The sequence below is a fragment of the Haliotis cracherodii genome, unplaced genomic scaffold (genome assembly GCF_022045235.1).
Source record: "Haliotis cracherodii isolate W230 unplaced genomic scaffold, xgHalCrac1.p SCAF_8, whole genome shotgun sequence".
In the NCBI taxonomy this organism is placed as follows: Eukaryota; Metazoa; Mollusca; class Gastropoda; order Lepetellida; family Haliotidae; genus Haliotis; species Haliotis cracherodii.
In genome coordinates, this window is record NW_027266341.1 from 44,074,452 (window position 1) to 44,087,972 (window position 13,521).

A 13,521-nucleotide genomic window follows, 5' to 3' on the forward strand; every position below is an offset into this window, starting at 1 on the left:
TGTTTTTTCTTACCGAATGGCTGCCCATATTTTTATGAAGCAGAAGTATGGTTATTAAACCAAAAGTGTTTTTATGTTTCTTATAAAGGTAGCTGGAGCCATAAACTTTTCTATTTCGAAGTTGTTCCTCATTGGGCATATGTTTTCCAAACTATCTCTTACAATTACATGTTTAAGTAAACTGTCTCTGAAGCAGACCAGATACAAAGGACATGCTGTTACAATGAGACTGGTTACGGTCACACCGGTACCGTTAAGCTTCATCATCGTGTCTTCCAAGCAAGTTTCTGGTTGGTCATGTGTTTTATAGCAGCTGCATTATACATGCGACGTTATTGAAAGAAGTTGCTAGATATTAACATTGAGATAAATTTGTCATGTCCGATGCCCGACTTGGTTGGATAAAAAAAAAGGACCGCAGTTTGTTGCTGTTAGGAGAGGAAACTCACAAAGTATTACTTTATGAGCATGTCACTAAACAGCATGATGTGGTATCTCATAGACATGAACAAATTGGGAGAGAATCTTTAAGTAATTGGAAGAAAAGAATGTCCCAATAAATGTTCACACCCATGACTGAAACTTGTCAATTGATAAATTTTCTCAGGACACTGGATCAACAATCCACCAAAATGGGTGTTGACTGCGGTATCCACTGGGCCTGATACAGACATCGGAGCATGTGGCATGAAAAACTGCCAGACAAAGTCCAGTCATATCCAGTACGCCATGCGGAATTTTAATGGTGCCAAACTGAGGCCTTTGCTATCAAATGTTGTTGAACATTTTGGAACGATCATTCTGATTTGATTATACAGTTGTCTACAAGTATCCTGATGATTACAATTTGGCAAAGGATACCTGAAAGTTACATTATGTTGATATGTTGAAAGTTTCAATAATGGGATGAATGTGTTCCAAGACAAAAGATTATTATTTTCTGATACTATCTATGATATGTATCATTGGAATTAGAATGTTGACCGGGACTTTACCTCACAGTGGCTCTCAAAATGTCATTCCAGAGAGAATAATGTTACTAATATGTGAAATCCGGGTTAGAATATGTCTTCAGCAACCCTTGCCTTCCGTAAAAGGCGATTATGCTTGTCGGAAAATGCTACTGAAGGGATCGGGTGGTCAGGCTCGCTGACTTGGTTGATGCATGTCATCGATCCCAATTGCGTGGATCGATGCTCATGATGTCAATTACTGGATTGTCTGGTCCAGACTCGATTATTTACAGACCAACGTCATATAGCTGGAATATTGCTGAGTACGGCGTTAAACAACAGACAGACAGACTAATCTGTCACCTGCAACTACTGTGGAAATATTAGGAGCTGTTATGTGGGAAGGCTACATTAATTGTCAGACTTATTTGTGTTTATTTTAATTATTGACATCCTTATGACAGTTGTCCATTGTAATTTATTGTCAGTTGTACTCTGTGGAGAACTCTTTTAGAATGTGTTCATAGATCTACAAGTACTAAAGATGGAGTAGCATCAGAACTAACACCAAATGATGATGATGATGATGATGATGATGATGATGATGATGATAAGCAAGATTTCATTGTGCAGTATAGAAAGGAAGAGTGTCCACTTTGTTTATGTAAACCTTAAACAACAACCCACTGAACAAGCTAATTTAATGGGAGGATGACACATTGTCGGTTCATGTCCAAAATTCAAAAATTCATTTCCAAGGAAGGGACACTGCAGACAATTTTACACAATGTTGATGGTTATGGTGTGTTAGGGTCAGAAAGAGACTGACAGTAGAGAGATATGTTTGAGTGGATCCAGACACAAGCATCATCTGATGCCACACCGCGTGATCTCATTAGTTGCACTTGGTTACCTACTCAAAAAAGATGAAGCACATGTGGGACATTTGTGGGATTAACAAGCTTAATGTATGTCCGTGATTCCCAGAGAGTTTGACCATGACATTTACGAGGGGTGTTCATTAAAGATTTCCCCTAAACCATTTAGGGTTATCATATTTGGTTGAAATTTCACATGTGTAATGATACATGTATCTATGGGTTATGTCTCAATTTGCAGCACCAAACTATTAATCTTACCACTTTTACAGGTGTTATGATCGAGCAGGGTGTGACAATGGAGCCAGTAGAATACCGAGCAGTGATTAGGTTTTTATATTTGAAAGGTCGCAAACCAAAAGAAACTTTCGATGAAATGAAAGCAACTTATGGGGAAGATGCCCCATCATATGACGTTGTTAAACACTGGCATCGCCAGTTCAAGTGTGGTCGGACATCTGTGGAAACAGCTGCCATTCCTGGTCGCCCCCATTCAGCCATTGATGAGGACACTATCCATCAAGTGGAGACCGCCATTTTGGCAGACCGACATATAACTGTTTGCCAGTTAGCACAAGATGTCAAGATCAGTGTAGGCTCTGTGGAAAAAATCATCCATGACAATTTGAACATGCATAAGGTGTCTGCACGATGGATTCCCAGGTTGCTCACACCTTTCCAAAAGCAGGAACGAGTCAATTGCTCAAAGGATCTTTTGGAAAATGTGTAAAAAAAACCAGGCAAACTGTTTTGACAGACTTATCACACAGGATGAAACATGGGTCCATCACTATGATCCTGAGTCTAAAACTCAGTCGATGCAATGGAAGCATGTGGAGTCACCACCCCCAAAGAACGCAAGTGTCCAACCCTCTGCAGGCAAGGTAATGCTCACGGTGTATTGGGACCAGCACGGAGTAGTGATGATGGATTTCCCTAGCAAAGGGTACCACAATTACAGGAGCTTATTATGCTTCACTGCTGCGGAAATTGCGGGACGCTATCAAGCTTAAGAAGGGTGGCATGCTGACCAAGGGTGTCCGTCTCCTGCAAGACAATGCTCCAGTACACAACTCTTATGTTGCCCAGACAGAAGCGCGGTCCTGTGGCTATGAAATCCTTCCACATCCTTCCACATCCTCCTTACTCTCCTGACCTTGCACCATCTGACTTCCACCTCTTTCCAACCATGAAGTCATTTTTGAAGGGAAAACGTTTCACAGATGAAGTCTCCATAGTTGCATAAAACGATGGGAGAAGTGTGTAACTCTTGGTGGTTCCTATGTGGAGAAAGACTAATACCTATGCCAAGTTTCATTCCACTAGGTCTATCGGAAGTGGGTCAGGGGAAATCTTTAATGAACACCCCTCGTAAATGTATATGGAATACAAGCTAAACGTTTCTATCAGGATGAAAGGTATCTCTTACGTCATAATGGGCTGACATTGCAATGCTGTTCAAATATTTTTACTTCCTCTGTGATTGAACATATTAATGTCAAGCAAGATGGCGCATCCACACCAGTTATTGGTGAAAACATTTCTTTAAACTTCTTGCATAAGTGAATGATATTACCTGATAAGGAATATGGTAAGATGATTTTCCCAAACCTATACATACAACTGAGTCAATGACACAGCATTCGCAAACTTATCCAGGGCGGGTGCAAGAAATTGTGTCTGTCTCTTGAAACAGGCACGAGCAATCTTTGAAGAGCTTCAAGTCAACACATAGACCTGTTTTCATTTTAGGACATTTAACAACATACTGCAGTCAGACTGTTCCTTTTTCTCAGCCATGTTCGCAGCAACGCCATTATCACGCCCAAGGTTATGGTATCATGTAGCGCAACCAACACACAAGCATCATTGTGTTTTAACTACAATAGTTCAGGACAAAACTATACTTTATTACACTACACTTGGGGTTAGAGAAAACTGAATTTCTCAAATACATATTCATGAAGACATCTCTAGACTTAAATGTCGTGATTTATGCTTGGTGCATGTTCATGCACAGTGCATAAATTGGATGTTTGTTGGGAGCATGATACTCCCACTTGTGGTTTTTGAAAGTCAGCAGCACATAATGATTGTTTAGCCATCAGGTGCTCATAAAAACACTTTTGTTTAACTGTAAATAACTCTTATGAAATGACATGGCTACCTGAAAATCAACGTCTATGCGCCGTGGGTATGCTGCAAAAGAGAAACTTCCCAGACAGTTTAAGGTTCATCGAAACACAATATCATGTCTTTGGAGACGTTATCCACACAAGGGCAGCACTCATGACTTGCCATGGGCCAGTTGTTCATGTGTGACATCACGTCAAGAAAACAATCACATTCAGTTCGTGCATCCATGGAATTGATACCAAACTGTGACATTAACAGCCAGGTTTGACCAATTACTGGCAGAACTGTATGCATCTGGTTGCAGATGCACAACATAGATATGCCATCAGGAATGGCAAGCTTGGTGAAAAAAGTATCTGCGGTTCAGAAGACAGATCTGGGACAATACTGATGATATAACAGATGAGTTGGGTTTCATCTGGACAGCTCTGATGGTCGTGTCAAGGTCTACAGGCATAGAGAAGAACGTTTTAGCGATGCTTGTGTTACTTCCCAAGTTTGGGGTTTGAAGTGTAATGGTAAATGTGATGACATCACATCTCATCATTGTTCATGGCAGTTTGAATGGGGTACGCTACCTGGACAACATCATTAGAGATCACGTTTTGACCTTTGTGCAAATGCTTGGATTTGATCTCATTTTTATCCCCAGCCACGAAGGAATGGGTGCCGTCCGTCCATCCTTCCATCCTTCCATCCTTCCGTCAGTCACATTTCGTTTCCGGAGCAGATCTTGAAAACCGTACCATATTTCTTCACCAAACTTGGCATGAAAGGTAGATAGGTCTACTGGTGAACTGGTGCTTTTTGATAGTTTGGGATTTTGAGTTTTTTTATTTTTCGAGTTTCCATGGCAAAGACTTTAACTTAGACTGAAAATGGCGGTAGTCCTCGTTCCTGGAGCAAATCTTGAAAACCGTACCATATTTCTTCAACAAACTTGGCACCAGGGGTCTGAAAACGGTCATATGCGCCGGACATGTCCGATTGGGAATCTCAAATGTCCGGTTTAAAATATTGTCCAACGAATTGGCGGGGGATATAGAAATGGGTTCCGTCCGCGTGCGTGCGTGCATGCGTGCGTGCGTGCATGCGTCCCGAAATCGTTTCCGGAGCATAACTCAGAAACCGTTAAATATTTCTCTACAAAACTTTGCATGTCTATCAGACTCATGCTGAACTGGTGCCTTTTGCTATTTAGGAATTTTATAAATTTTTATTTTTTACGTTTCCATTGCAACAAGTTGGACTTAGTTTCTATAAGGGTGGTGTTCGTTTCCGGAGTGTAACTCAAAAACGGTTAAATACATTCTTACAAAACTTTGCATGTCTACCAGGCACATACTGAACTGGTGCCTTTTGATATATAGCACTTTTAGAAATTTTTATTGTTTATGTTTCCATGACAACAAGTTGGATTTTAAGTTTTGGAAAGTATCTGTCGACACCCAGTAGATGGCACACATGCTCTACAGATCCTGCAATCAACTGAAATGTGCCAGCAGTTGCCATGTACTTTACAAACCGGAGGTCGATTTCCTTAACACAATCCTGATTGGACTAAGCATAGCATCGCTAGTCCAGCCAAATTTAACTCAGAAATTCAGTTTTACAATTACTATTACAGTTCAGTGTTGCAAAATGTGAACTACAATAATTACCTGTGCTGATAACACCTTGCTTGCACCTTGCAATTTCTCCCCTGGCTTTACTTTGGATGTTATGCCACTTTTTTCTCCACCTCCACAGGGGCTCTGATGCATTCTATGATTTACATAAAAATATTCCATTCTCAACTGTGTAATGTAAATTTAAAAAATAAACGAATAGGTACTGGATGTGACACTTTAATATAACTGATAACTTGTGAAATAACATTTATTTTTTTCTTTCCCTGTAAAGAAATACATTTATGTTAAATATAATACAATACAATCTATAGTTCTATCCCAAAAAATCCTTCCGATTTTATGTGCTGCTGTGAAAATTTGCCCAAATACTAAAATCTTGACTAACAATCGTGACACATAATCAGCATATAGTTTATTGTAAGAGTTTACTTCATGGTGATATGGGGCGTTCGGTTAACCTTGTGGTTAAAGCGTTCGCTCGTCATGCTGAAGACCTGGGTTTGATTCCAGACACGGGTACAATGTGTGAAGCCTATTTCTGGTGTCCCCCCGCAGTGATATTGCTGGAATATGGCTAAAAGCGGCGTAAAAACATACTCTCACTCACTCAGATGCCAAATAGTTAGTCAAATAATAGGTAGCACTGACCTGAAGCAGTCTCCTCATCAAAGCATATACCCTGATTAGAAGCCAGATAATTACAGTGGTTACATGTCAAAACAATAGATGATGGTGACCTATGAGATAAAGTGGACTGCAATACTATGAACTTTTCTCTATCAACTTTTGCAATGGTTATTCAATGGAAGCTTCCTTTCATGAACAGTTGTTGAAAAGAAATTGTCTGATAACAAGTACTTATTATTGACCAAGAACACATATTTTGCATTACTTGAAGAACTCAAAGAAACACATATTGACAATGTGTTTGACATCTTTATGAGAGGTCATGTTTCAATTTGTCATGGTGGTCAGGACAAAATGTTGAAAGCATTTATTTTTATATTTGTTGCAAAGCTAAGTGTTACCTTATCATTTTTACTGAAAACATTAATGCTAGTAGATTTTAGCTTTTGAGGCTTGTGACTTTGTTTCAGTAAATATGTTGATGGAGCTACTTCATTTTTGTATATCATTCTAGTTTTTCCTTTTGTTTATTTTAGGTGTTTTGAGGACAAGGAAAACTTTGGACCGAGAAACAACACGTTTCTATCATCTCCTTGTGGCAGCTGTTGACGGGGGAGGAAACTCTTGTACATCTGACATACTCATTACTGTCACAGACATAAATGACAATAAACCAGAATTTTCCCTAAAGACAACAACATTCCACATCCCAGAGAATGCACAAGCTAACACTTTACTTACTCGAGTAACTGCAACTGATAAAGACAGTGGTGAGTAGCTGTTACTCAATATAACAATTGAGTTTCCCTGCCCTGACCTGATAATTGAAGACAATTATTCCAGCACTAAGAATATCTAACTTGTGTTTTTTGAAGCTCTGTAAGAAGATTGGTTAATTTTTAGGGGCCTAAAGTCCAGGGTATTGAGTGTGTTGTCCATTTGAACACTGAACAACAATCCATGGTTCTGTATGTGCTCAAACACATTTTTTGCATCGTAATATTCCACTTACATATTCAACAGGCGTTGAAAGTGTGTAGCACAGCTTCTTTGAAAGCCAACATGAAGTGGGAACCCCTGAAGAAAACATTGAAATCAGCTGTTTGAATCAGAGGTGGTTATTGTAATTAGAAACGTCTGACCAATTAGAATCTAGTATTCCACCATTTAGGTCATGCAGAAGTATGTTTTATAAATTATCTGCATACATGTGAGCAATGGCCAAAAGCAGTCTTTCACACATGGTTGGCATAGAAACCAGAATTGACGTCAAATTGCCTTTGTTTGAGCAACAGGACAAGCGGCTGTTATCGGTATGATGGTCCAAGCTGTTTCACCATCCTTTAACTTTTTATGTCAGAGATAAGGAAACAAACATACCCAGCGTTTTTCACAATTTGACAAGTGTGTCAGTTACTCATAAGCTGGTCAAAGCGAAAATAGCTTTGGCTTCGGTCATGGATGCAAGGGCTAGGGATGCACAGCAGTACATAGAGGGAGGAGGCACGGGTGGCCCAGTCGTCTAAACCGCCGCTATTTGCTGTGCAGAGTTGCATCCCTTGGGCATGCCAGAAACCTATGATTATGGGTTCGAATCCAGGTTGGCCCCGAAAATGTTTCTAGGCTTGTCAGCACCATACCCATGCTTGTTGGTTTCACCAAAGTGGTAAACGTCTGAGACGTGCATCACCTTGGGCTGTCCTCCCACATTAAGCTGACATGGCGTGATATAACTGTAATACTGTCAAAGGCGGCGTTAAACCCAACTCACTTACTCACTCACATAGAGGGGTCTTTTTCTTGCATGAAGATCAAGGAGTCACAATTTGCACTCAATGTTGTTGTCCTGAACATTTTTGCCAAAATATCTATTGTTTTCTTTTTCCTAGAACCCAATGTTTCTCTAATGCATATCATTGTACCAAAAAAGGGTTGAAGTGTAGTCAACTAGTAACTTCCAGTGAGCCCCAGAGCATTGTGGCTCTATTTTTTGTAAGATTCAACAATGATGTCTATATTTTCCAAATGATTATAACTTCAGGAATCAGCAGGAGAGTCAAGTTTAAGTTGCAGAGCTTGAAGGATGATTTGTTTGTGATTGACCCAGTGAGTGGCATCATCAGTGTCAGAAACCCATTGGACCGAGAACAGCAACCCGAGTATAACATAACAGTCATCGCATACAACCCGGTCAGTTCATACATTTTCTGTAAAGTTATACACAACTAACAGTTTGGCTCATATATTGGTTATGACTTTTCATCTTCACATACCTGGTTTTGTTCATTTTGGACTCAACCCCATGACCTTGTGTCAAGTGTATTAATTTTGATGGATGATGCTTAGATACGTCTACATATGCTGATTGTAATCTCAAGCCAAAATGAAAGGTCCCCTTTCTCATTACTCACATGACATTGTATTTAAGCCGTACATTATAAGAAGGCGGGTCTCCATCACAGGAATAATGGCTCAACTATGATTGAGACTCAAGTTTGCTTTGAAGATCATTCACTCATGAAATGAATTGTTTTATTCAGGAAGAATTGTTGGTTTGGCATAAAGGCTTCATTAGTGATCACCATAGTTTACAAGGAATTATCTGTTTTCGCAGATGATATTGAGGTGTGACACAAAATGTGTGTGTATCCCATATCTTGAACATGTATTTACTTCTTGAAACTATATTGGAATGAGATGAAACTATATGTTCATGTCCAGTCAGTTCACAGCTGAGATTGAAGGTCAGGGTTATTATTCCCCGTCACGAAGTGGAAGGGGGATATAGGAATGGGTGCCATCCGTTAGTCCTTCCGTCCCTCCGTCACATTTCGTTTCTGGAGCAGATCTTGAAAAACATACCATATTTCTTGACCAAACTTGTCACATAGATAGACCTGGTGGTGAACTGGTGCCTTTTGATAGTTTGGGATTTTTTAATATTATTTTTCGAGTTTCCATGGCAACGACTTTGATTTAGACTGAAAATGGCTGTAGTCCTTGTTTCCGGATCAGATCTTGAAAACCGTACCATATTTTTCACCAAACTTGGCACATAGATAGGTCTGGTGGTGAACTGGTGCCTTTTGATAGTTTGGGATTTTTAAATAAAATTATTTTTCGAGTTTCCATGGCAATTACTTTGATTTAGACTGAAAATGGTGGTAGTCCTCGTTTCCGGATCAGATCTTGAAAACCGTACCATATTTCTTCACCAAACTTGGCACATAATGTCATCTTGCATTATTGAATACATTTCCATTCTTGTTGGTAAGTTCTGCATTGCTTGAGTGTATGTTCCTCCAAAAGTGTCATGGACACGGTTGTTGTATTCATTGACTAACTTCATGCAGAAACACAACTCATTACAAAAACAACAGTGTAACTGATCTTAAACCTACTCAACTGTATAAACACTGCCTCCTATCCTATATATATTCTTGTCAACCATACTCTGTACTTCACTTGCTTGATAACGGTGTTAGAACCTACAACGAAACCATGAACGAGAACAAGAAGTTGTTTGTCCATATGTCTCATCCTTACAAATACAGTTACATATCGTATCATAAACTGCAGATGGCAAAACAACACCAGTAATAACGTTTTTACTGCTGTAATTAGGCCATTTACATAAAGGCCCAGCGAACATAGTTCACAGGAGCTAATGCATTGCACACAACCGGACATGTAATATTGGTGGGGGATATGAGTATTTCATGCTTGTTAAAATGGTAGTGCTCATAACTATATTTTAAAAAGGGTAGCTACAGTTGTGTCTCCGAAACCAGAAGCATTGTTATTGAACTGGAAGTGGTTATAACTTTGTTGTTTAGGTAGCTAGAAGCATAAGGACTATCTTTGAAAGTTGATTCTGATAGGGAAGGTTATATGGCATTCAGGAACAGCTTGGGATGGGGCTGCATTTGTATTTGTATGTAAATTGTAATGCAAAGCACCTTTGTAGTTAAATGTTGTATGCAGAAAAACATATGTTACATTTTGTTCCCCACTTGACCTTCATGTAAAACTGGCTGCCATATGGTTATCATGTAATACCTGGTGATGTCTTTCCTGTTTCAGTTGGTATACATCGGTCATTTGTATAATTACTGATATAGTCCTCAATAGGAGTGACATCGAACCAAATGTGCATAGAAATGAAAGAGGCATGAGTCAAGATGCCCTCGCTTTATATTTCCACAAACCTAAAGTGACCTAAAGGTTGGAAGATATGCCCTATTAAATTTGTGTTGGAGACACTGAATCTTATGATTTGAAGTTGAACTGTATTGGGCATGTTTTTTCTCCTATTTGAGATAATGTCATTTGATCAGATGTTTATTTAGGTTTCTTATTAGCCAAGCTTAGCATAATTAAAAAAAAGATGAAATGTTTAAAAATGTTTTAGAAAGTTTTTAAATTAAATATTCTTTCAATACATACATGTTTGGCACTTAAAATAATTCTAAAAGAATAATTGAAATGAATATGTTGACAAGGCAAAAAAGGGGCTAAAAATGATGCACTAGGAATCATTTTGTAAGTATATAAAAACATGGTGATTTAAAAACTTATTTGCAGCTAAGGGCTCAGGGTAACACTAAGGTAAAAATCCTTGGACTCAATTTGGAAACACTGTTTCATTTAAATTTGAAGAAAGACAATTTGAAAACAACATCAAACAAAGGAAAAATATTTGGGGGAAAGATGTAGGCAAAAGCTACATTCATCTCAAATCGAAAAAATCAAAATCTGTTCAAGAATTCTTTAGATGACCTTTATTAAACTTGGTTTAACATAAGATGCTGTGAGATGAATCTCATGCAGTCCTGGATGTCTGTGAAAGAGGAAAGTCATTTATGATGATATGATTCTGAGGAAGTCAGGCAATACATAACTTATGATTTTAAGTGATGCGCTGCAGAAGTAACTTTCTAAATGAGATAGCTGGTGCTAGTGACCATGTTGTATGATGGTGTTGCCAGTCAGCTCTACTATACTCATTTGAACATTTCAATCTTGACTGACTGAAAGACAATGAGATAATATTTGTTTCAGGGATTTCCTGATTTTTCCACCAGCATTGATTTGCATGTCTTGGTTGGAGATGAAAATGACAACCCACCCAAGTTTCATCTTACTAAATACACTGCTGCTATAAGAGAGGATGCTGCATTACAGACTAAGGTCATTCAGGTTCTCGCAACAAGTCAGGATATTGGCAAAAATGCAGAGATAAAATACACTCTCACAGGAGGCAACGAACAAGGAAAATTTGCAATTGATTCTGACAGAGGTATGTTATTAATTTTGTTTAGTAGCTCACCTGACTGAAAGTCCTGTAAGCTTATATGATTGGCTGCTTCCCTGCCTGTAAATGTCTTCAGAAACCCCTCCTGTTTTTGTTCCCACCAGTGATCATACCTCAGTCCAGTTTGCAATAGGGCAAAGTAGTTGCCATTTCTATTCAATTTTTGTACAGATTGTAATGAAATAAGTTTAGTTTGTTGAGGGATACATCAAGTCTTGCAATATTTTAAATTCTGACCTTGTGTTGACTGTGTTCTTAAGTTTTCAAAAGGCACATTTGCTTCTGTAAGTTCTTCTCTGAAATTACCAGACTGGGGGAGTTGAATTTTGGCATCATTTTATGTTCAAAATCTTTAGATTTTAATGTAATGTTTTTGTCATATAAAATGTATGGAGTGTTGATACAGTAAACTGTTGAGTACTTATCCATGTTAGCTACAGCGCTTTGGCAATACTTTTCCATAGTACTGCAACAGTTTAATACAATAATGAAGTTTACTTTGCTGATCTTAATTCGAACACCAGTTATCTCAAGTAGCCCATTTGAGCAAATTCATTTATCATTTCCATTATTTTTGTGGCAAACAAACAAACAAAACAAAAACAAATCATTTTCTGTAGTTGCAGCTGCATCCCTTTCCAGATTGCTTGTGGAAACAATTGGTTCAGCCTGTGATGCACTGATAGTCAAATAGGGCACATGAAATAAGAGCTATTTCTAAATCATAAATTTTGCCCTTTGTGATTTCGGTTGGTGACATCTTCAGTGCTACAGTTTATGAAAGTCAAGAGAGCTTAAGTTGTGGCCTGTTTGTCCAGTGTCTGTCCATGTGTCCATGTGTTCTGCTTCGTCAGCTATGTGTCGTAAACATCCAAAGCAGTGCCAGTGTGAATTAGTAATTACAGCCCTTCCTCTTCCCCATTTCAGGAATGATTCTTGTTGCTGAACCTCTGGATCACGAGCTGTCTAAGGAGTATTTCTTGACTATAACTGCTACTGACAAAGGAGAGACTCCTCTGAGTTGCAGTACAATCGTCAATATCAACATTACTGATGTTAATGACAATGCTCCACAGTTTGGTCAGAGTTCCTACACTACATCAGTGAAGGAAGATGCACGTAAAGGAACAGAGGTCATCAGAGTTAGTACTAATGTTGTTCACATCTTTGATCAATACAAGTTCATTTTGTTTGTGTATTGTTTTCCTTTTTAGCTCATGTGACTGAAAGTCATGTGAGCTTATGTCATGGTCTGCTTTTCAGGTGTCGTCATCATCAGCATCTGAAAACATCATCTAAGAAACCACTGGACCAAAAGAGCTAGAATTTTACATGCTTGTTCCGACCAATCATGACATCTGAATTGGTTGAAGAGGTTTGAATGTTAGTATGGACATCAAGGTAGCCATATCAAAGGGGCACTGATCTAAAGCAATTCCCTGGGTCTGGTTGTTGCCTTTGTTATTGTTTTTTTCCCGTGAGTACCCGGATGATATAGCAGAAACCTAGACTAGTTCGCGACCTGTGCTACGCAATTCGTAAGCGCATTTGTCACTTTTATTGATAGTATAAGGGCGTATGGTCACATCTATCAACAAAGTGAAATACAGTTTTGGAAATAATAAGGAAATGTAGGTATCTTTGTGGGTAGCATCGGTATTAGGGACAAAGTTTTGATTAGTCACTTGCTTGGTAATTGTGCGATTTTGACTTGCAACACAAAGTAACTATTTCTCTTGGGCATTGCTAATTTTATTGTGATTAAATTATTTACAGTCAAAATGTGCAAAATTTTCACTTAGGAAATTTATTAAACGCCTGAATATTTAGTTATTTTACAAATTGACTGAAAAATATGTCCATCTGTATTATTATGATAACAAATTCCAAAGAAATCCAAAAAGTACATTTCTATATTGTTTGGCTTCTAATCCTACATAATAATCTATTCAGATGTTTATAGGCCCTTTTGATGGTCTTAA

At 38.5% G+C, this 13,521-nt stretch overlaps 1 protein-coding gene across 4 annotated transcripts in view; it reads left to right on the forward strand.

Annotated features, from left to right (window-relative positions):
- LOC139450511 (protocadherin Fat 1-like) overlaps positions 1-13,521 on the forward strand; it is a 247,276-nt gene that overhangs the window by 174,263 nt on the left and 59,492 nt on the right. For all 4 annotated transcript variants that reach the window (XM_071232241.1, XM_071232243.1, XM_071232242.1 and 1 more), the window contains 4 exons: positions 6,762-6,995; positions 8,267-8,415; positions 11,287-11,524; positions 12,467-12,681. In XM_071232241.1, coding sequence (XP_071088342.1) covers positions 6,762-6,995; positions 8,267-8,415; positions 11,287-11,524; positions 12,467-12,681 — 836 coding nt within the window. The remainder of the gene's footprint in view (positions 1-6,761; positions 6,996-8,266; positions 8,416-11,286; positions 11,525-12,466; positions 12,682-13,521) is intronic.